The 24993-nt window shown below is 40.0% G+C and overlaps 1 protein-coding gene across 1 annotated transcript in view; it reads left to right on the top strand.

The window, feature by feature from the left end:
* Positions 1 to 21347, top strand: part of LRMDA (leucine rich melanocyte differentiation associated) — a 935990-nt gene extending 914643 nt beyond the window's left edge. The window contains exon 7 of the mRNA XM_077823336.1: positions 21268 to 21347. Coding sequence (XP_077679462.1) covers positions 21268 to 21347 — 80 coding nt within the window. The remainder of the gene's footprint in view (positions 1 to 21267) is intronic.
* The last annotated feature ends 3646 nt before the right edge of the window (positions 21348 to 24993 follow it).

Here is a 24993-nt window from a genome sequence, read left to right on the forward strand (position 1 = left end):
TTCTAGCTTTTGTTGCAGTGCACTGATGTGCTCCTGCTCCTGCCCTGCAACAGAGAACCTGCCTCTATCATCATCTTATATGTCACCTTCAGTTTTGGAGTCTAGATTAGAATCATTTGGCACAATGAGTCTGATGCCCTAGAACTATGGGCTTTGCTAGTACAGCGATGCCATTTATTTATAGGTATTTAGAAAGGGGGAAGAAAACCAGGATGCATTTCATTGATCTTTCCATGTTGTAAATGTAAAATTAATGTGCATTTCTTGTTTGTTTTATAGCGGCACTCTTTTCCTTTTCCTTATTTAATATGCACTTCAGACTGTGCCAAGGGGTCAGTAGGGCAAATCAGGGAGCCAGATGCCTTACCTCCACCCTAAGGAAACATACCGATATTTAGCTGGGCATTTTCCCAAATAAAGGCAGGACTGGAATCCACAATAAATGTGAGAGTCGGTTAAAACCATAGCCTTTCTTTGGATTTTCAGTTTCAACCTCCTTGAGGCATGAGCTTTTTATACTTCACCGTCACTCTCTGTAGCTTTCTCTGAGTTAACTGCATCTAAGGAGATGTTGGCAGGGGGCGGGGGAGGGAGGACACTCATTTTATTTATGGCCTATGCTCAGAAACAAGTTTCAGTTATTTTAATCTGACTGAAATAAGAAACCATAATCCATGGATGAAAAGACAGTGGACAAACTCAGTTAAATCTCAGATGCCCCGAGGACGTATATTTTGTCCATTTCTGCTTTTTTATGTTCCTTTTTTTCTCCTCTTTTTCCCAACTTTAACTTTTGAAAAGCTGAGCAGTTTAAGTGGCTGGGCCTGGGGAGCTTATTTGTATGCAGCACAAATTTCAGGATCTGTTCCCAAGCCTGAGCAGAGTGAAAAATGGCCTGCATTTTCTTGATAGCCCATGTGGTTGTAAAGAATAAATGGCTAATGAATTACAGATGAACATTGACGCAAATTAATCTTCCTGATGTCCCTGGGTTATATGGCAGCCATTTAAAAGTTTAATCAATACACTAAAGTTGAAAACATGCAGGCACTGCAGTTGTTTGGATGTAATAAACATCAGAGGGAAACGGGAGGCTTGTACCCAGTCCATGTATCATAATGACAGGTATTTATGTTTAATGGACTAAATATTTTTTATTGGAAGAGAGCAAATGTCAGCTTAACTTTGTAAGCCCCGCATTCAACTTTCCTTTGAGGTTGGTGAGAGATGGCTGACATGTCACTGAAAATGAAACGTAAAAAAACCAATTGAGACAAAGTGAGGATAAGGAGCTGTTCCACCAACGAGATGCTGCTTTAATGCTCTGCAACTATTCATTAAATAAAATGTAAACTCTTCCACTTCTAATGTTACAGTAAAAAGGTTTACTAAGGGAGACTTTTAATGGTTATTAGGGAAAACAAGCACCAAACGCTGCCAAATATTCTTTTCTGGGAAGCATTTTATTTGAAAATTCTTTTCCTGAGATCAGTTTTGGAAGAAATATCATTGGTGAGGGGTTTTCCCCCCCTTTTCCTTCTGAGACAAAGAGAAACAGGACAATAACTTTTAGAACCCTCATTTCCTATGTCTTTCCCTTTGAACAGAGTAATACCATTATATAAGCTTTGCAAATGCTTAGATATTAATTACAGTTGAAGTAAATGAATTTTAGAGTCATGTAAGTCTAGGACTTACCCATCATTGCTATAAAGAGTGGGAAGGAGGGAAATTTCAAGGCTACCAGATCCACTAGCCCTATAAAGATATCAGGCTGTGTGGAAAAACCAATACTGGTTGCAAATATACCTTTATTTACATACTTATTTATTTTTGGAAAAATATTGTTGTCCCCCATGATACATAACTAGGTCTTGCAAAATCACTGTGCAACCCCCTGTCACCTGATGCTAAATATAATTAGAGAAAACTGAAAATGTTTTTAGCATCTCTTCTGTGATCCAGTGTTCGAGAGTGGCCCGTTAGCGGGTCATTTTTCTTACCCAAACTTATCCCTGATGCTCTATAGTCAACATGTGGAACTTCTAGGTAGTGCTGACCATGCATTTGTGGATCCACTGGGGGGTTGTTAGTTTCTTCGGTTGAATAATTGCTCTTTTGTGGCTTCTCCATCTCTACAAAATATTCCATTCTATTAAACGTGTTCACACATCTTAATTTTTTTCTCCAAGGGAAGCTATGTGATTGCAGCATGGGATTATGTAATGAGCTGTTAAATGCAGGGCTCCTTGTATGTTACAGCAGGGTTTGTTGCCACTCTTCTAACCCCATGATACCTCCCAGAATCTTCCTCATTGTCTATAACTGATTCTTCAGAGGGGATGGAGCCACAGCTTGTCCAGAGAGTTAAAGGATTTGATTGCAGCAGGGATCTTACTCCACCCCCAAAAAGAACATCCCTTAATATTTACATTTTGTTTATGACAACTATTTTATAATAAGCAATGTCTCTCCCAATGTTACCATAGATATGAGACCCCATTTGTCCATTTTAGATAGGGTGCCATTAGGTGGTCATCTATAGAGCCTCTGAATAAAGCCATCTCTGGCAAAGTCATGTTGTAAGGTCATATTGCCATACCTCGTATTTATAAAATGTTAGGTGCAACTTCCAAGTAGCAAGGGAAGTTGCTTAGCAAGCATTTGAAAATGTTCCTCTCCTCCACTATCCACATGACAAACCATTTTTAAAAATTACTGGGGCCTGATCATGCAAGCCCTTACTCGCGTGTATTTTACAGGTAGAAAGTAAAAGGAGTAATTACTGTAGGATGATGGTCAGATTGTCTACTGTGGCCAAGGATCACAAAAGAGGTCAGTGCAAAGATAGTCTTCATGTTCCTCTGCTCATGGGTTGGCTGTGGGCCAATCTATTCGCACAGCATAAATTAGGAGCATCCTCAAGGGGCCACCTTGGATAAGTATGATATAGGGAGGTCCCCACTTTACCCTCTCCCCTAGATACACATCCAACAACTAATGGTAGGGAATGGGCCACTGTTTGCTGGGGTGATCCTCCCATGGCTGACTCTCCGGGTATAATATACCGACAGTGCAGTGCAAAACAGCTGCATCACATGCCAGGATTTGGGCCAGCATGCTATTAACATAGCTTGGCTTTACTCTTATATAACAGAACCAGCCTAATTCATGGTTTTTAGTTGACTTTATAGTCTCCATTGTGATACAGGCTGAAATGTATGTGAGTAGCTTATCAGCTTCAGAATGAGGATGTCATACTGAGGATGTCAAAATGGAGCTGTGGTGTCCAACTGAACTAAGTTGAATTATGGTTTATATTTCCCGTTAACTCTTCTGTCATTGATTCATAGGCCCCAAAAGCATCCTTCTGCTGGCGCACGATAGTAGAATGTGGAGCGAAGCAACTGACAAAGCGAATCGGTATTGAATTTACGTCAGAAACAGGGGGCCTCTGGTAGAAAGCTGGATGTGGAGAGAGGGTAATGTGGGTTTGGATCTCCATCTATATCAGACAGAACACTGCATTTTCAATATCCATTAACAACAAAATACTATACCATGTGGTAAAATGTAATGCTGGAGAGTTGAGACTGTCAACATACAATATGCAACTCATTTCAAAAGATATAACAATAATTTTGTTGGTCTGGTCTCCTTGCTATTTGGCTAAATGATTTCAAGTTAGTTTTATTAAACAGAAATAAGTCTGAATTCTGATATCAATATTCCTTTCCAATGTATAATTAAATTATATAGAGAATGATGATGTATATATTATAGGCTTAGTGGCTTTTGAGTTATCTCAATGGGTTAAAAAAAAAAAGGACCTTGTCTTTGTTAGAGAGAAATCTAAGCCTTGGGTGGGGGGTGAGGGGGGACTCAAAAGCTTCAAATTTGATACGTGGTGAAACTTCACTGAGGAAGAGTAACTGTATGAGTGTGAAAAAATGTTTTCACATTACAAAATTATTAGTGATTAAACATAAATTGTTTGGCTTGGCATTTCTATCAATCTGAAGTTGTGTGTGTGTGTGTGTGTATATATGCACTTATATACACTAGTCTTACACAATTGTCATGAAGATTTACCAGCCCAGACACACACATCTACCTTCTTACCCTTTCCCTTAATGACCGATAATGATAGAAAAAAATGTTTTATCAATCCATCAAAAAAAATTACCCCAGGTGATGGCTGAATAATGTTCTGTACGGTTGATGTGTAGTGTGCATATATGCATCTATATCCCTGTCTTAAGCTTTTTGTAGCACCATATTACTAGAGCCTTGAATATATGTCTATATGGTAAGTCAAATTTGGCTATAATATTATTTAGCTATCTAAATAATGAAAAGAATTAAGTGAAAATGTTGACTTGTTAATCTAAAATTGTTTGACTACAGCTTAAAACAGAGATAGCAAACTGGCAAGGTAACTTTCCCTCTTCCATGTTCATGCTGAATTTCTGAGAAATATGAATAGGATAGTAAGAAGTGAAAGCAGGTTGAAAATTGTCAGTCACAGGCTTTGGGAACTGGTACCTACACCCCTGACAGCTAATAAAAAATCAAGCAACTTTTGGTTCTGAATCTGTATAATGAGCATATGACAAAGAAGGGGGTTTCTTGTACATTACCCTGTAGATGTAACTTTCCTGTCTGCCAACTTATCCTGCATTTTAGTTTCAGGAAGAGAGAGCATTAGAGAACGAAAAATCTCTTAATCAAAAAGCTTAACAGGGAAAAAAAAGCGAAAGATGTTGTCATGTATTGCTAGTTATTTGTGATGGTTAAAAGAATTATCTAAAAACAAAGACGCCATTCACAAAGAAACTAAAATACAAAAGCTTTAATAACATTTCCATCTGTGTATCATCCATGTCTCCAAATGCAAGTCATGAATAACACATAAACTAGAGCATATAAGGAGCAGAAGAGCTAGCACCTCATTTAAAATCCAACACACCCCATCGTCAGTGGAATCAAATACACAGCAGGAATGGTTCCAGTTGATAGACACACAAAGAAGTCATTGAAAATGGAAACATATTAATTATGTTCCTTAAGGTTAAGATAGTAATGGCTGAATTCACTAATCCTGGCATCACATTAATGCTCAAAACCCATGCAGGAAAAGTGTGTAATGTTTCAAAAATTGTGGAAATTGCACAGTTTTGAATTCACTTAATCCTGCATCTGTAACTCACTTGTGACTGACTCCACACCATAGGGGGGTAGCACAGAACAAAAACAGGGAGAATTACTAACAAAAAAGATGTTCTTGGTTGAAACAAGCGACTTGCACTACATGAGCTAATTGTAAAAATAGACCATTTCTGAAATGCAGCTGTTATGTGCTTAAGCAAACCCTGCTGGGAGAAGTGCTTTGTGGAACACCTCTGCTAGCAGATGCAGAGAGACCCTCAATAAAGGAATCCAAAGTGCAGTGTTGAAGAAAGAGCTTTTGTTTCTCAGAGTTTGGTGCTGAGCTTCTTGCAGGATGTGAGCTTAGCTTATCATTCTGATAGCGATATCCCCTTCCTTAAATGTTTTTTCTATTTTCATTTTCTTTTTGCCTGTGCTAAATCAAAACAGAGGCTGGGAGGAGTGTGTGTTTGTGTGTGTTTTGGGAAAAGCTCAGGTTATGTGCTGGAAAATGCTAGGTGTCAGAAAATTCCAGCAAGCTCTGTTGTGGTCATTTTCTTTGTAAAACGTTTTTTGTGTCCCCGTGGAAGTTGGGAGGTTATTCATATGATAGATTTATATTTTTTCCCCTCTGTCTTCTTTTCTTCTTTCTCTCCCAGATCCTCATCCATACATCTCTGGCACAAGACCTAGGTTCCTAACTGTATTAACTCCATTGTGTTGGTGTGTTTGAGTCTCCCCCTGAGTCTTAACTGCTTAGTGCTAAATCCCAAATCCTCCCAACAGCAAGGGGTTAATTGTCTTCTTTTGATGCACTTTAAAATTCTCAGCTCCCAGGAACGGTGTTTCAGTGAGAGTTGAGTGTAATTGCTAAATAATACAGGCACTCTGTCTTATTTTAAATGAGTAGTACTTAAGCTGTTACTGATGCTACCACATGTGTGTAAACTGGCTATTCCTTCACTGTCCTTGGTGGTGCCTCGGATATAGGTGTTTGCCAATTTAAGCCTTTGGGTTTTAAATGTTGTGCCACTTCTTCTATTCCTTACTCATTCCAGATTATGTATAATTGATGACCTGCATTTACGGACATGGGTGGTATACAGATGTAAATGTTATTATAGCTTTTATATTTTATGTTCTCTCTGAAAGATCATTTTGTCTTTGAATAATACTCCTGTTCAGATTTCGGGGGGTTTATCTTTAAAAAAGAATATGAAATGGATATTGCACATCATATATTTCTTAAAGTAATTTGGAATTTTAGGATATGGGATTGGTGGTGACTGATACACTGCCTGGATGAGCTATATCCCTTTGAAAATAACAGCGCCAGTACATGCCTGCATCTGTCTAACCTCATAATTCACTTTCACATTGGGTTATGGATGTCTGCATTCAGTGAGTCTATCTTCCCTTTAGGTATTATTTCAGCCCTTTGAGATAATAAGGAAAGTTTAATTGCGTTGTTAATTGATTTTTTGCACAACATTATTACCTTGATTGATTGCAGAGTTGATGAAAATGTTAGACACAGGCAGTGTAAAGTATCAGCCCAGTAAGGAGTGGGAGCCATGTGGAGAATAGATAACCTTGATGTTAAGAGCTATATCCTTCAGATATGTCTTCCCTTGACATATTGATGGCCCTTGAAAAGGGAAAAGCTGATTGTATGCAGAATGCAATCATTAAACCCACTTCAGCTGGCTGTTGATTAATTTGTTTTTTCCTGGAGGATCTAGTTAAAGAGAAGGCCTCACTAGTATCAACAGCAACTATTTTCCAGGCTTCGGATTATTCTTAACCCTCTCCTAGAAGAAAGAAAAATACAAAACTGTCTTGGTTTAGTCAAGAAAATGGTCTGAAAACATTCAGTCCAGGTGCAATTTGGGGATTACAACACACACATTATACTTTTAACTGTCTGCTTTCCCTACCTCCTTCATCTCCCCCTTACAATATTTGGCTTCCATGCAGCCACAACAAACAAAAAGTCACATTTGATGTTTCATTAGAAAGGCCAGCACATATTCTCAGCAGAAATGCCACAAAGGTTGTCAAGCTAGTTTAACCATTTTTGTCCTGGAGATTGAAATACTTTGAATAGTGTTCAACTATTTACAGGTGGCTTCTCTGAAAGGACGAGTCCAGAGGTTCAGGGCACAAATTAAATTTCTTAAACTTTCTGCACCCAAGGACTTGTGTGGAGATTCTTGTGGTATCAGTTACAGCAGCTGTGCATTGCTCCTGATGGGGAGCAGGGAGGGTGCTTTGGAGGTCAATGTGCCTCGATGATACCACTGCTAGTGCTTGCACCTGCAAGAGAGAGACTGTTCCAAGGTTGCTCTGGTTTAATCACAGCAGAATTGTGTACTGCACTCTTCTATGTTTAACTGAGCAATGAGGATGCATCTGACCAATTTTGTCCTTGCTGCTATGTACAACTGTGAATTGATATGGCAGGATCTAGGGTTTTAACTAATCCGTGGCTACCCTCTACCTCTTTTGTATTTTCCACGTGTACTTAGGCACAGTGACATCCGCTTTTAGACAAAGGGCTGTAATGTGTAATCTTCACTGCCCTGATGACCTTCCAGTGACATTCACTGGGTTGAGGCACAACTTCCCCCTTCAGCACTTCCTCTTTATAAGCAAATGACCCAGGACATGTAAAACATGTATACACCTTTAACCATGCAGGAGAGTACCTTGGAAACAGAGTGCTTTGGGGGCTCTGTCTTTCAATTAACTATTTAATAGACATTTGGTAAAGTAGCGGGTAGCAGGTTATTGCTTCCTGTTTAACTTAGTAATGTCCTGGACAGTTGCTGTTAGTTTGTGTTTGCCAGTGATGCTGTGATCAGCGTTGTTTGATTGTTTGGCCAGATGTGTTTTATTATGTCCAATGTGCACATGTGCCAGTTGGCTCCTTTTTAATATGGGAACATGTTAACTTATGACATAGTCAAGTGTGACAAATTTGAACCAGCCAAATAAGTGAGTAATATTTCAAGCTGTCAAAGCGGCTGAATACTGATTAATTGACACACTCCAAAAGCTCTCACCAATATCCGTGCTCCAGTGCAATATGTTTACTAAGTGTAATATTTGTTAGAAAGTCTTTGGTGCTTTGACTAAATTTTAATGAGTCTGACCCTAATAGAGGGGTTTTACTGTGCCTCTTTTGAGTTGTTTCTTTAGCTTCCTATCTTTAGTCTTCAGCACAAGCTTCCATAGAGGCGGAGTGCTCTTGTAAACTGCATTCTGCTGTCCATTGTGATTTAATCTTCAGCCTCTCCCTCATTAGCATGTTTTTAAAAGGAGGCTGAGGGAGCGGGAGAGAGTTTAAGATAGAAAACAGTGACAATGTTTTGGCACTCTCTACTGGAGTCAGTCAGTGTTTGAGAATTAGGCTATGAACCCTTTGCAGTAGCAAATCATTGTGTGTGTATTCTATATAATGCAGGGTTTGTTTCAGCTAGAGACAGGCCCCAACTAAAACCAGTGAGCTGAATGCCTGCAGAACTTCCAGGAAGTTCGGCTCCAGGGCTGAACTTTATGGCTCGGATGTATTTCTGGTTTCAGCTGAGCCATACGTCACCTGGGTTGGAAGAGTGGGGAGCACCTTTAACACCCGATTCTGTGAGATCTGGATGCCTGCTGCAAGGTGTTAAGCACTTGCAGCTCCCACTGGGAGTCAAGGGAACCCAGCACTTAGCAGCGCCAGTCCCTTAAGGAGGGTTACTTTATATTAAGAAGAATCCTATCATTAGCAATCAGTTAAAAGTCTCCTTTGTTTCTGATGAATGGCTTATGGAAGGGAATGAGTAACCGTATACAAAGAACATTCCCCTAATTGATTGTCACAGTATCATAATATGACAGCAGCACTGTTTAACCGTGCTCTTTAATTTTGAGAGACTTGCTTTTTTATTTTTAAAGCTGGGGAAGAAACTTGGTCTTTATCTCAAATGACTCTCTTGAGAAATTTCAAACCAGTTGAGCCAGACTGAATTGTGGATGGTTTTCTTTTTTAAAAAAAAATGTGAACTCCTCCAACAGAAAACATCTGAGATCCAAAAAGCAAATTTTACTCATGAGATGAGCCAAATTTACTTCTAAACTCTCCAGAAGGGCCCTGCTGCTCATATAAGAATTTGTAATTTTGCTGGAATGCTTGCAGACTTTCCGAACAATTATTCCAAAAGTTTACTTTCTACCACATAAATCATGGTACATTTATTTAATCCTATCACAGTTACTGAAAGAGCTTTCTTTCCTTTTTTTCCTTTTACTGCTAATGCAATCTGCACATTCCTAAACTTTGTGAAGTACAATATAATTATATTCATCCTCTGTTTCCCTAATGGCTCTAGCATTCTTTATGGTTTAATTCTGTTGCTGATTAATGGAGGTATTATTAGTAGAGTGTAACCCAAAGTGGAGAGCAGCCTACAGAAATGTCACTTTTGCATATGTTAGTCAAATCAACTGAGAGTCTTCTAAGATTATATGGGAGGAGTTGACAGAGCAGCTGAACTTTAATATGCAGTAAGGATCAGATTTTAAAACCTCCTTGCCCACCATTCTGAATACATTAGAAGTATCACTTGCATCAATGCAGTGATCATGTTGTTACGTTAGTAGAAATAAAAGAAACATAATTCAGAACAATCAATTCAATTTGTATGTATATTTATTCCCTCTATGAAACATATTGAAACTAAATAGTGAGGGATTGGTCCTGCTTTGAGCAGGGGGTTGGACTAGATGACCTCCTGAGGTCCCTTCCACCCTGATAGTCTATGATTCTATGACTTCTTTTTGTAGCCACACATATACCCAAATTGATGTTCACTGAGGTTAGTCCACCAGAAATCAGGCTTCCAGGTAAAAGGTTAAAAGCACAGATTGTATAAATATAAGATTTGACCATTATAGAACATAAACTTGGCTGCAAAACTAAGGAACAGTATTGTTTAATTGTCATAGGGGAATATTTAGTTTGCTGTTTTAGCCAGTTTAATAGACAAAGGGATGCTGCCCTCTAGTGGTGATGACCTCAACTTTAAATTGACTAAAGAGAAATCAGTATGAGGTTTGTTTGGTTTTTTGTTGTGTGCGCGCTTTTTTTGTGTGCGAGGGGGGAGACAGAGGAAGGAGAGCAGCTGTTGTGTTAATAGCTAAAATAAGCGGAAGTAGTACAGCTTGGAGCACTTGGCTATTAATAAATAACTTAAGTTTTTGTGACTTCAATCTAGGAATGGAGAGTGAGGGACATTTAACAAATTTTACCTGATTTGCATCTGATCCTTGCATGCTCTTTGGAAACAGTTCCATCTTTTATCCACTCTATTTATAATACATATGAGAAAATGAGACATGTAAGTACAAATAGATATTGTAAATTCATAGCTGTTTCCCTTTGAAGGTATCCAATCTATATAAATTTGAGCCTCAGTTCATATGTAAAAGTTAACCTCTGGAAAAGTTGATATCTTTATAGCCAGTGTTTCTGGTGCTCAGTAACTCCAGTAAATAAAAATACAAGTATGTGCTTGATTATTTTTTAAATTTTACTCCACCCTTTTTTAAAAATCCAAAATATTCAACAAGAAAATGTTCATACTGACCTCTAGGCTTGTCACATCCACAGAGTCATTTGAAATAGCAACAATGGTGAAGACACACATCTGAGTGGTGGAAGGGGGAGGGCTGGTTGTTTGTTTGCTTTGTTTTTAATAGGAAAAAAAGTCAGCATATTGCAATCATCATCAGAAGTGTGGAAGGATTGCTAAGAAGTCCCAGTGCAGAAATGCGGGCCCTTATAATATTACTGAACTACCCTGGACAGTACAGAACTGATTAATGATTTAAAGTGATTTGCCCTTAATGGTTTTGTTTTAGCCAGCCGTAGATGATCTGTAGACAGCACATGCCCAGATCAAAGCTGATCATGTCAATGTCATTCAAGGAGGGAGAGCTATCCTCCTTTTCTTCTTTGCTTTAAACAAAGTATGACATCTGAGGAACAATGTGTTGATTGTTCCACTGCCAGGACACACATAATGGAAACATTAGCTCCAAGATAACTTTTAATCTGTCAGCCTAATGGGTCCTTAATGTGTAGAGGGCTTTAAATGTATGTCAGCCAGGGCTGTATAAAGTAATATAGTTTGTGGCCTGAATGGATCTAGATGACTCTGCACCATGACACAATATGGTTTATTATTAAGTATCAGCTCATCAGCTTATTCCCACGGACTTGGACAAGCGTCTCAATTTTCCAGTAACAGATTATGTGAGAAAAAGCTTGCAGTGCATTTTTTTGCCCTTTCCTCCTCTTTTTTTTTTTTTTTTTTAAATTACAAGTTTCATCCCCAGCTGCACTGGGAGCCCTGAAGTGTATTTACAGCAGGCTGCACTTTATCACACATCAGCTCGACTGCTCGTTTACACTGAACATTTATGCAGTCTCCCCTGGCCTGGGATGCAAACTTCACATCTTTGTATTCCTATCACCTTCATTGCAAATTTTTCCAACATCCTCTCCCTGTTGACTGCTTTCCTTCCTGCTTTTTTTTCCTTCCTACAACCAGGCCAGTGAGCCTTGACATGACACAGTACTTGTCTGTGCAGGATAGTTGCCATAATTTCATGGTCTCACTTGCTTGTTCTGATTCTTCCCTGTTTGATAAAGTTAGGTGCATAATGCCAATGTTATTGCTGTGGACTAAATATGAGTTTGACTTGGTTCCTGGAAATAATCTGATCAACCGGAAGGCATGTATATTCGGGGAGAATGAATCATCACTTTCTTGGCACCCTTGCATAGGAGCTAAGGAGATTTGTAGTCATTGCAGTCCCATGACTAATATAGTGGGTTATGCTAGCACTTCTAGACACAGCAGAAGGTGCAGGACAGCAGCACACCACCTAAAAGATCTTCACTGTCTTGAAGAGTGGTGCAATTGGTCACATTCCCCTCTATTATGGGGAGATCTGTTGTTCTATACTGTACCCATCATCATAGTATCCGATTGCTTCTTTGATGAAGATGGAGCTCGCTCTGGGCTGGGGCAGCTACCCTCGGCCTTACGAAGCTGCCTTTATGTGCAGCTACTTTTGGAGGACTAGCCCATTATTTCTGCTTACATTTAGCACTTTCGTTCTCTTAAAAAATCAATTAAAAGACTGTTAGTTTATAATGTAAGAAGCGTTAATATTTGTGTATCTTTTTCTTTGGTATTTCTGATAGCATTTCCTGATGTCATCTTAGTTCATTACTACTTTTGGTGCCAGGGTATTGCTAGTCTTGTAAGCCAATGCTCATATAGTATCTGCTCAGAGGTATTTGGAGCCACATGCAATGACTTCAGCTGGAGAAGGCAGAGCAGAGAATGGCATAACTCAAAACCTTTCACTCATTAGAAGCTGCTGAAATCTAAGCCTGATTCTTACTATTTATCATGTGTATTTTGGTAGCGTACAGTGGTCCTCAGTCAGCATTGAGGCTTCACTGTGCAGTGCTTACAATCTAAGAGGACAAAAGCAGCCCAAGGATGGGGGAAGGGAATTCAAGATAGCCATGCCAACAAGTGGTTCGGGTGGGTGGCCCATGACTTGTTCATTCCAGGGGATTTATTTGTGGGGGAGCAGAGGACGGTGGAGAAATTGTTAGGAATAAAAAGGGAAGAGGAGAGGAGATTGATACTGTGAAGGAGGGGAAGTTCATAGTCCAAAAAAGTCCAAGTCCATTGTGACATCAGGAAGCTTCGAGTCTGAAGTCTATTTTAAATAGACCCGGGTCTGGGTCTTTCATGATTTGGGCCTTTTGTAGCCTGCTGCAGAAGCTTCAGGCCATATGTAGGGGTTACAGCTGAGGCCTAGTGCCCCAGACCAGTTTCTGGCAGGTCATTTGGGAGGGGATGCAGATGCTTCTCCCCACTGATATTGGCCCAAAGTGCAAGCATTTGTAGGGGGAAGGGCTGGCCAGCTCAGCATTTATCTCATTCTTTGCTGGCTCCTGCTTCTGCTGCTCTGATGTATAACCTGAAAATTATGACCCAGTGACTTGAATTCAGCCTCTAGTCTGGCAGTTGGGGAGCTGCAGCCACCAGTGAGCAAGTTTACTTGTGGCACACTCAGATTCCATTACAATCACTTTCCTGTAGTTATCATCTGAGTCGGAGTCCTGTATGCGATGAGGTTAGAGTTGCTGCATGCTGAGGGCTAACGCTGGCCCAACTCTCCCACTTCCCCAGGTGACAGTTGTTCATGGTTTTACATTTCTTTAAATGTTGTTTGGCAACACCATGGCATGTTCCCCATTTTACAGATGGGGAAACTGAGGCACAGAGCAGTCAGAGTGACTCTCCAAGACCACTCAGCAAGTCATTGCCAGAGCCAAAATTAGAACCCAGGAATCTGATTTCTGACTCCCTAGTTTCCTCTTCTAACCACTCAAACTACTTGCCATGTTAAAGTGACTCTTAGATTCCCATAGCATCTACAGCACCTTTACATGGCTTGTACTTTAAAAATGCAAATGAAAATAGATTTCAGCATTAGCAGTAGCATTTTCTCTTCAGTTAGATGTTACATTTTTCTATTGTAGATATTCTAGCAGTGTAAGAAGAAAATAATGTAGGAAAGGAGCAATAAGTTGCTCTTATTTTATCAAATGAGGCATCATGTGGAAAGAAAGAAACAAAAAACTGTCTGCTACCTATGAGACAGTCAGTTAGTCAGACACCAGATAACTTTGGATATCCTTGGTACTGAGACTTTGAGACAGTCGAGTTGCTTTTCTATGAGAGTCTCTGCTCGTATAAAGCAATGCACGATAATCTAATAGCCATCACTCATAGCACAGTATAGTGAGGATTGGGTAGCTTTGGCAGATATTGTAAAATAGTTTAGGGACTCTTAATTAGAGCTATGAGATCATTCCCTCCCCGGTATTCCCTCCACCAATATGGATAGATTTCTAGATGTTTGGGTGTTGGGAGGTCCAAGGACAAGCTGTATATTTTGTCTGCTTGCCCTGCATAGTAGTGGGGATCACTATTTTGGATGCTGTTATTCCAGCATTGCACTGCCTCTAAAAGGTATCACAACTGATATGACAATGTCTTGGCCTCCACTAGTTGAGCAATGAGCCTAAAGGAAGGTAAGTAGTAAGTGTGTGTGTGTGAGTGCACAGGTAGAAACCAATTCAGGTGGGCTATTTATCCCAGGACTGCCTCTTTCCTGGGTTCTAAGATTAGGGAGAGTTTCACTGCAAGCAATGGAACAATCACCAAGGGGAAATAATAAAGTAGTTGAATGTGATATTTTTATTTCGTGACTGGACTTGCTCTTGGAGGGAGAAAAACTGTTGAAAATCCAAATGTAAATAGAGAAACATGTGTGAATTAAAGCTGATGGATGAAACTCAGAAGACTCAGTCCAGAATAAGAACATAAAATCCTGAATGTGTATTTAAACCTATTGACATTCCCCCACCTTCTCTTAGGCCAGCTATATAGATCTTTGTTCCTTACAGATTGCCTCCTCCTTTCCCTTCCCCCCCCAACTTCCTTTCTCAACTCCTCCCCTCCCCCCTCCACCTCCTCATAACCCCAAAACAACCCTTCTTCCTTCCAAACGGTCTAGGTCAGACATCCTCCCTGGTGATGCAACCACAAGTTCCAATAGAACTGCAGTCTCTATGCTTGGGTCCAAGTCTGCCTTCTATGCCCTGATCTATCTATTTATGCCCTTATCTAAGTCACCCATGGAGGGTGACTTATCTATGCTCCAGGGAAAGGGCTGAACTTGGGGCTGATTCTTTGGGGGTTTATATGTTTTTAAACTAACTGAACAGCCTATCTCCACTTATTGTCAGGAGCGGTGTATTGGAGCTCCTCTAAGCAGATAGGTTTCAGAATAACAGCCATATTAGTCTGTATTCGCAAAAAGAAAAGGAGTACTTGTGGCACCTTAGAGACTAAGCAATTTATTTGAGCATAAGCTTTCGTGAGCTACAGCTCACTTCATCGGATGCATACTGTGGAAAATACAGAAAATGTTTTTATACACACAGACCATGAAAAAATGGGTGTTTATCACTACAAAAGGTTTTCTCTCCCCCCACCCCACTCTCCTGCTGGTAATAGCTTATCTAAAGTGATCACTCTCCTTACAATGTGTATGATAATCAAGGTGGGCCATTTCCAGCACAAATCCAGGGTTTAACAAGAACGTCTGAGGAACAGTGTGTGGGGGGGAAAGGAATAAACAAGGGGAATATAGGTTACTTTTTATAATGAATCAACCACTTCCAGTCTCTATTCAAGCCTAAGTTAATTGTATCCAATTTGCAAATTAATTCCAACTCAGCAGTCTCTCGTTGGAGTCTGTTTTTGAAGTTTTTTTTTGTTGAAGGATAGTCACTTTGAGATCAGGAGGGTGGGTTTTTGGGGGTGGGGGTGGGGAGAAAACCTGGATTTGTGCTGGAAATGGCCCACCTTGATTATCATACGCGTTGTAAGGAGAGTGATCACTTTAGATAAGCTATTACCAGCAGGAGAGTGGGGTGGGAGGAGAGAAAACCTTTTGTAGTGATAAACACCCATTTTTTCATGGTCTGTGTGTATAAAAACATCTTCTGTATTTTCCACAGTATGCATCCGATGAAGTGAGCTGTAGCTCACGAAAGCTTATGCTCAAATAAATTGGTTAGTCTCTAAGGTGCCACAAGTACTCCTTTTCTTTCTAAGCAGATAGTTTACAGCTGCTCATTTTGGGGCTTTTCACGCTTTTTTGCAGCATTCAGTTGTTTTAATATTTGTTCTCAATTATTTAGGAATAAATAATTTTGGAATAAATAGTGTGACCTGCTTATTTTTAACTAAAACAAGTAGGAACTCTTTATGGAATGTAAGGCCCCATTTAGCAAATCATGTAGGGGAACATTTTCAAAAGAACTTAGTGATTTAGGAGCCTATGTTCCATTGAAAGTCAGACTTTGACTCTTAAGCACCAGATTCTTAAAGGTGTTTAGGCACCTAAGACACAAGTAGGTGACTAGTGGGACTTTTTCAGGTAACTTCTAGTCACTTTAGAAAATCCCACTGTGCATCTGTCTGCATTTTAGGTGCCCAAATACCTTGAAGAAAATGGGACTTAGGCTTTTCAGTTACAGGCACTTTTGAAAATTTTACCCATAAGAACTTGCTTATGTTCTTTGCTAACTGGCGATGGTCTTAAGTATGTTTAAAATTAATGGAAGTGTTTTGTCTAAATGAGTAGCACTATAGACTTGAGTTGGTTGTAGACAGATGTTTATTCTCCTGTGAATATTAGTTGTAAATAGGGTTGTACTCTCCTATAAGGAAAGGTTTCAGAGTAACAGCTGTGTTAGTCTGTATTCGCAAAAAGAAAAGGAGTACTTGTGGCACCTTAGAGACTAACCAATTTATTTGAGCATAAGCTTTCGTGAGCTACAGCTCACTTCATCTGATGCATACTGTGGAAACTGCAGAAGACATTATATACACAGAGACCATGAAACAATACCTCCTCTCGCCCCACTCTCCTGCTGGTAATAGCTTATCTAAAGTGATCACTCTCCTTACAGTGGTCACTTTGGATGGGCTATTACCAGCAGGAGAGTGAGTTTGTGTGTGGGGAGGCGGAGGGTGAGAAAACCTGGATTTGTGCTGGAAATGGCCCAACTTGATTATCATACACATTGTAAGGAGAGTGATCACTTTAGATAAGCTATTACCAGCAGGAGAATGGGGTGGGAGGAGGTATTGTTTCATGGTCTCTGTGTATATAATGTCTTCTGCAGTTTCCACAGTATGCATCCGATGAAGTGAGCTGTAGCTCACGAAAGCTTATGCTCAAATAAATTGGTTAGTCTCTAAGGTGCCACAAGTACTCCTTTTCTTCCTATAAGGAAAGTTGCAATTAGTATTTTAGGGAACTTTGCAGTTCCCATTCATGATGGGAGAAAATCTCCCAGAGCCTTTGAAAAAAGTTATAATGGTGTTGATTCATCCAGAAAGCAGTTTACACATTTATACTATAACCACCACTCAAAATGTAACCAGCTTCTTGGTGGAAGGTGACAGCTGTTTAATAGCCCACAGCGGCACTATCCAACAATGTGAGGCAAGAAGTGTGAAGATGAATATCTGATCCAACACAGACTGATGGGGTGGGATTTAGGTACTGTAGTCAGAATAAAATTAGCGAAACTGGAATTTGGTTAGGACATCAAGTTTGGTACTAATTGCCATGTGATCAGACCAAAAGCAGTCAGGACTTCTGCTTAGGATCCCCCTGAACACAGACATAGTATAGTGTTGTATAAAGTATCATATGCCCTTTTGGTTTACTTATGGAATATAGTCCTTCTCACCTAATGTAAATAAGATTATCTTTTTCACTAATATTCTTAAATGCAAATACTTTACTATATGCTAATACATGGTAGCACCTTTTACCTGTATCAGAATTATTACAAGCATTAGGAAAATTAAAGCCAACAACTCATGCAATGGCACCAGGATGCCACCAGATAGTCTTAGCATTAGGTCACAACTAACTTGAGCTGATTTGAACTGGTGACCTAGAAGTGCATTGTCCCATAACCCATTGTGAATTCCTTCTACTGTCTGGTCCCCAAGAAAAATATCAAGAAGTGAAAACATATTTTACTCTAGAAAAGAACATTGAGGAATCGATGACATAATAACTCTCTGAAACACACACCCAATTTAAAAGGAGAGAACATGACTTTAACATTTTTTCACTTGCTTTAGTATGCATGTATGTATTTATTTATTTATGGGGATAATTGGGTTTTCCCCCAGCTAAGGCAACGCTCGTGTTGCTGACACTACAATGTGTTGGTGAAGAAAGACTGATACCACAACACACACAAGTGACTGCAGGGTTGTTACTTACCCGTCATAATTAGAACATCCATTCTGAAGGAGGGGGAATTTAAAAGATAAAAGGTATATTTAAACATGATTCTTCCCTATGTAATTTTTTCTTAATTATAGTTTTAACAGCTTATGGTGATGGTGGAAGCAGCTACTTAAGAAAAAATTGGAACCTCATTTGGAGGGAGACGATCCCTCAAGAGATCTCATGTTGTCATTTTTCAAGAGCCCCGAGCAGAAAGCTCATTCAGAATGCTGTGCATTAGGTTGATGCATTGAGAGTATACTTAGCTTATTATGACCAATGCCAGATATTTTAATTAAAAACACCACACATCATTAAATATGTTGTCATCCCCTGCACACACGTGCACGCATACACACACACATGAGTTTGTGAAGCTGCAAACAAATGAACACATGGCAGATGTGCGGGGGAAACTGTCTCCTACTTAGTCAGACACAGTAGATTTCCTAAATCCATGTATTCCATACCGTAGCATCAAAAGCTCTTACTGCAGCATATAAACCCTCTGTAATTTTCACAGTTTTCTTCAAGCCAGGGGAGTGGAGGGAGAGGAGGAGGGAAAAAAAGTCACCATTTAATTTATGAGCAAGCCTATTGTTTTACAAATAACCTTCATGATAAATAAAGTCTCATGGCAACATTTTCAACTGTGCTTTTATCAAGGCTCTCTGAGCAGTGTGTATAATCTGCCTGGCAATCGAATCACAGCTGTGCGCCTTGGTAGGGAATCTCTGTGGAGACAACACTTCCTTAATTTAAACAATTGTAGGCTGCGGGAGTTCAAAAATTTAAGCTGACTTTAACTGTCACTAGCCCAAGCACCTTTATCCCCAGGCGAGCAGCAGCAGCTGGATTTCATTTCCTGCTGCCAGACAGTCCGACATCTTTGCTGAGCATCCCAGGAACTGAGCGTCTTTGCTTTAAGGATTTTATTCAAGGTGACAGCTCCTCACACTTTAGCGTTCAGATCACCTCAAGTAGCTGAGATATCAGTGAAAATGAGCGCACTTCTATAGCAAACTCCAAATTTAGATTGACTGAGGTTATCCTTAGGCCTCTAGACCCAACCTCCATGACAGAACAGGCCTGCCAGTAACTCTAAAACTACAGTGGAGTTTGTAATGATGTCTGGGGAGAAATATTCTGCAGGAGCAGTGGAGAATACTATAAGTGATAGGAAATGATGTCAGATTTAGTTAGAGCTGGAGACACTGTTAGAATATACTTGGCATAATATGGCACCGGTATCTCTGTCGGCATCTCTGTTTTCTGTCACCGCACACAATTCTAGGTCTGTCTGTAGTTCTGACAGTGTCTTTTCAGATCAGGTTATTGCACTCGCTCAGCGCAGCACCATCCAGCCCCCTTTGTTTGAAGTCTGCCCTTTTGTCATTAATGCACTTGATGTCTATTTAAATCTGACGGTGAATGTCGTATCTGTTTTCCTGTCAAGAGATCATTGACAGTATTAATACCTCATGTCCTTGCCTCATTTTCTAAGCGCTGACACCTTGCTGCAGTCTCCAGCATTCATCAAACAGCACTCTCTCACCAAGATCTCTGTGAACAGTCTCGCTTCCAGTCCCGAAGAAACACTGCAGACCTCAAATAGGACTTTTATCAATGACAGTGAAAAAGGAGTCTGAAGAAGGTCATTAATAAACTGTTCATATCCTTTGAATTTAGAGCTCTACCACTAGAAGCCCAGCCAAGCTTTCTACCAACTAATGACAACCACGCTTTGCATCTCAGGATATGAGAACTTGCTTTTGACCAGACACTGGTTTATGAAGGCGAATAATTTCTTCCCTTGAATGTGGAAGTTGCTCCACTGATCAATCAGGTTATTGGAGACTTGGAGAGAGGGAGAGAAGGAAGCGGAGAAGGGGCTAAGCAAAGCACATATAGCCCTCTTCTGTGCTTCCCTTAAGAGGAATGTGTTTTTCAAAACAGGTGATAGGCCTATCAATTTCTTTCCATAGGAATGTGTTATAACCTGATGCTTTAAAAAAGGAGACAATAATAGGGATTAGCTTTAATCCAGCACAGCCCCTGCTTCCAGGGATTTCATAGCTTATTTGATGCTTATAATTATATTGCTACGTTACATAAAGATTATTAAAAGAATACTTAATTCATGCTGCATGTAGGTGCAGCTAATAAGATCCCATTTGTTCATGTGGGATCTGTCAAATTTAAAGCCCTGCACAGTAAATGAGAATATTCCCTCCCAGTTTTTGTCCCTATACATAATGTTTTGTTTCCTATGGGCTGGGTGTTGGTGGACCTTGAGTGGATTAGCTAGATACTATAGTGGTGAGAGCTTTAGAAAATCCCAAGATAGAGGGAGACAGAGAGACCCTTGCACATGGCTTCCTTGTGCAGGAGGCAATAATAATTTGACTGCATATGCCTTGGGGGGCAAAAGGAGGCATTGTCAGTAACTGCCACAGCACTCCCATGTAAGGGTATTGGCCATCGCTGTATATCAGCCACCACCACTAGCGGAAGGACAATGTATAACATTTAAATATGGCTTCCACAGACAATATGCCTTGCTCTCCCTTTATCATTGCTCTGGCTCGTAGAGCCATTTATATTTAGAAAAGGAGGGCAGTGAGGTCTGGATGACCTTGGGTAAGTCACTTCACTTCTCTGTCTCTGCAAAGTAGGGATAATAATAATTACTTACATCAAAGGGCTGTTGTGAGGATGTCTGAACAGAGTTTTTTCATGTTTATATCACTAGATCAGTGCCAAGCTGTTGTTTGCTGGTATTATTTTTTTTATCAATAAAACCATGTGGTTTAGAAAGATTCGTCCCCATATCCATATTTTGGAACAATAACAGACAAACATACAACTCTATCCACAATGCCATCCCTACAAAAAGCAGTAGGGCGTGGATATGTGCTTAACAGGGTGATTCACAAAGGTACTCAAGTGTGTGTTTGCAGGGCTGACCCCAGTGCCATTAATTAAAATAAATTAATTTCAAATTAACATACTTTGCTTTCCGAGAAAGACAAGAGGGAGAGAGCAGTTGCCAAACACAGAGGAACCTTCTTTTCCCCAACCTCAGTAATATCGTTCCATTACATACCATGCTAATTGCTCACTTTTTCCTTATTTGTTTTCTTTTCACTGTAGGTGTTCTGGGAAAATGTCGCTACATTTACTATGGGAAACATTCGGAAGGCAACAGATTCATTCGAGATGACCAGCTATAAAACAGCACCGTTCCATGCCTCTTTAAACAATCCACAAAACATGCACACAAAAAGCACAAATTGCATCTACATTTTCTGCGTGTAACTAAAGTCCTCCAGTACCTTCTGCTGACTTTGCCAAGCCTGTCAAGATCATCTTTCTGTCTTAGTCTGAGTAGTCACATAGAGATTGACATGATTGCCTTTAAGCAGGTCCCATCCACCAGTGTGACAGACAGCTGCAGCCAAGCACCAGGCCTGACAGGATGAACACCATGATGGATTGCCTGGTCCAATTGCTGCACACAGAAGAGCAAAGGTCACACCTGGGGCTTCAGTGAGCATGCTCAGTTGGTTTTAGCAAGAGCAATGCTTTTATCTAAAGTTTGCATGTTGAGTGAGAGAGGCTTGCAGTGTCAATATGCTCATAAAACAGCAGCTATAACTGAAGATTTAAAAAGCCCTTATTCCCACCCCCGCCCCCCCAAGTATTAGGTACTTAAGTTTAACACACACAAACCTTTTCAGACCGTGTTTATCACAAGTCAAACTTCGCAGTTTCCTTTGCCCTTTCTTTAAGGGGGCGGAGGATATGTTGTCAGCAATGTTGATATGAAAACACGTTAGCAATGCATAGCACTGAATCTGCATATTTTTATTGAAGAAAAGGGGTCGAAGCAGTTTTGCACACACAACTGAACCAAAGCATCCTATTTTTGATTTAAATCTCAAGTTTTACTACATCGTAACATTCAGAAGTGGGGCCATTTTTAACATTGCAGAATATGTGACACAGAGAGCACACTGTTTAACTGTACATGCTTGATTATGGTAGTGACAGTTCTACTTATGCTTGGTTTATTTGACAAGATTTTTTTAACATGTGCAGAGATTAGATTTAGAATTAAATGTTTTGAAAGGAGAAAGCAACAAAACCCTGCTGAGCATAGATGATATTTAGAGGAAAATAAGGTACAATTGTTTGTTTCATATCACTAACGTTATTGTTGGAATCTACATAATTTACAATCTTGCTATATATCTTAGTCGCCTCCCTATTGTGGTCATTATTAATCCCCTATTAATATACATGCCAATTATGTAAACATGGCTTCTTGTCAACTTTTCAGTCACAAAATGAAAATCCTTAGCATTTCACAAGTCTTTTTAGCAAATGAGGTGAACGTGTTTGGAACAACGACTCATTTCCTTTGTTACTGTGTGCTTCAAGTTCCCAAGAGTTAATACATTGTGTTTGGTGTGACTAGATGTCATGGGATTGACAAAGAGTATGCAGAGCCTTTCACCTCTAGGCTGCGATTTCAAAACCAGCCCATGATGGTATTGTCTAAGAGCTGTTACCATCTGGTGGCTATTTGTTGGCTTGTATGAAATGAGCTGGTGGTCTTTGTTCACTTTCCTAGAAGACGGGTGACTCTCACAAACCTAAATACTTACAAGTGGCCCATATTTTGGCAATCTTCAGCAGATGCTGTGGATGGAATGGGACTGGAGACTGATGTCTTTCTCTGCCAGAGGTGGTCCTTCCAGGAAATGATGAGGCACCTTGGCAGAGGAATGAAGGGAAGCTGGCACTGCTACTGTCCATGTTATTTGCCTCTCTGGATGAACGGAAGACTTGACTCACCATGGCTGTCAATATGAAACTGCTAACCAGCGTTACGTTTACTTTTAAATTTGAAAATAAAAATATATACTAATAGAAATATATTTAAAATATACAGGGCCCGGATCCTCAGCTGCTATAAACTGGCATAGCTCCGTTGACTTTAATGGAGCTACACAGTTTCCATCAGCTGTGCATCTGGCCCCATCTATTTTAAATTCAGATCTGTCTCTGAGTCGGCTGCTGTACAAATTGCTGGGAAGTGAGTTGTGGCTACGGTAGCACAACTTCGCTTATGTCATAGTCTCTTATTTGGCTATTGCAGATAGGAAACCAAATTCTGATTAAAAGGCTCCTGAGCTTTTGGGGACTCAGGAGGTTGCTTCTTTTGTGACATAAATAATTATTAGATTTCTAACTCAGTGACCAAAATAACAGCAAGTTGCCATCCTAGCTCATTTGTATCATAATATCTGTTCTGAATCATCAGCTCATGTTTTGACCAAAGCATATTACAGGCAGCAGGGTGCTAAACAGAGGAGTCTAGAATAACCTACTGTCACATTCCGTCTGGTTGCATATACGTTCCTGTCTCAATCAAAGGCTTTAACCCTGCCTCAAACAATAAAAAACACTTGCAAACTGACCACATGATTTTTCTCTCTTTTTTTTTTTGTTTTTTTCCTTATTTACTTTTTGTAATGTCAAAACCCTTTGTATCATTCTCAGAAATGTTTTGGAGGCAATAATATTTTTGGAATGAGATGTGACCAAAGATTTTTTTTTAGTATTAAATAACGTAGCAACTTTAAGTAAAGTTAGCTGAATTAGAACTCTCAATGAAATCCACTAGTTCTGTATAGTCATCTGAATAATCTTAACTATTACTTTTTTATGGCTATAATGTATTAGTATATTATTTAAAGACATGTGGGACTGTTTACTGCTGTCTGTGTTACATACATTGCTGTAGCATGCAAGGTATTTCATTCTCAGATGTTTTGAACTGAAATACTGTTTCAGGGTGTAGCAAATCTTTTGGGCTCAGTCCTGCTGGGTCCTTTCTTAGGTGTTGATACAAATTGGGCCTGAGTCAGAGCTACAGGACTGGGCTGTAGGTTGTTCACAAGTTCAAAATTGTAATATGTCAATCTCTTGACAGGAAAGGGATCTAAGGAGAGATCCCCCTGCCTCATCCGCATCAAATTACTCTACCTTCAGGGTGGAGATTCAGGGTAGGCTAGTCCTAAAATATCCTTTTCATCGGGTCCTCAGTTTCTCCTTGAAGCTGCATACATGCACAGCACACACGCATTTCCCCTTCTTCTCCTTAGCTGCAGCAGAGGGCTATGTCCCCGTGACTGAGGGCTGGGAGCATTTGCTGAAGCTTATGTACATGAATGTGCAGAAAAGCTCTTTGGGGCAGGGAGATTTCTTTTTGTGTTGAGTTTGTACAGCAGCTAGCACAGAAGGGTGTTGGCCCATGACCAGCACTTCTCAGCACAACCCACAGTACAAGTAGTAAATAACAGTGATGGTGTCTGCATCCTTCTCTCCTTTGTGAGGCTGTCCCTTGCATGGCCCTCCTAACCCTCACTGATCCCAATCTGGTTCCCAAACCCAAGGCCTCTGCATAATAACTCTGCCCACTCTTGGAATATCAGGACAGTCTCCAATAATGTAATTTTATGGGACAATTTGTTCCTTTGAAAACACTAGTTTGGACTGTAGAATTATTGATTGCAAATGTAAATGCTTTAATCACCTCCCACACAGCTAGGAACAATCCTATTGTCCAGTAGCATGGGAAGACCAATACTTGGTCAGCAGAAGCTGCTACCCACCAGATGAGCTGCATTCAAAGCTGCATTCAAAGTCAGTGGGGGTCTTTCCTTTGGTTTCAATGGGCTTTGGATCAGGGCTCTGATGCCCTCATTTGCTGGTGTATCCAACTTGATGATGAAAATGAGAACCATTCTCTGTCCTCAGTTGCCTTGTAAATGCCACCAATCAGCCTAAGAAATATTGCACTGACACGCT

The sequence above is a fragment of the Eretmochelys imbricata genome, chromosome 7 (assembly GCF_965152235.1).
Source record: "Eretmochelys imbricata isolate rEreImb1 chromosome 7, rEreImb1.hap1, whole genome shotgun sequence".
Lineage (NCBI taxonomy): Eukaryota > Metazoa > Chordata > Testudines > Cheloniidae > Eretmochelys > Eretmochelys imbricata.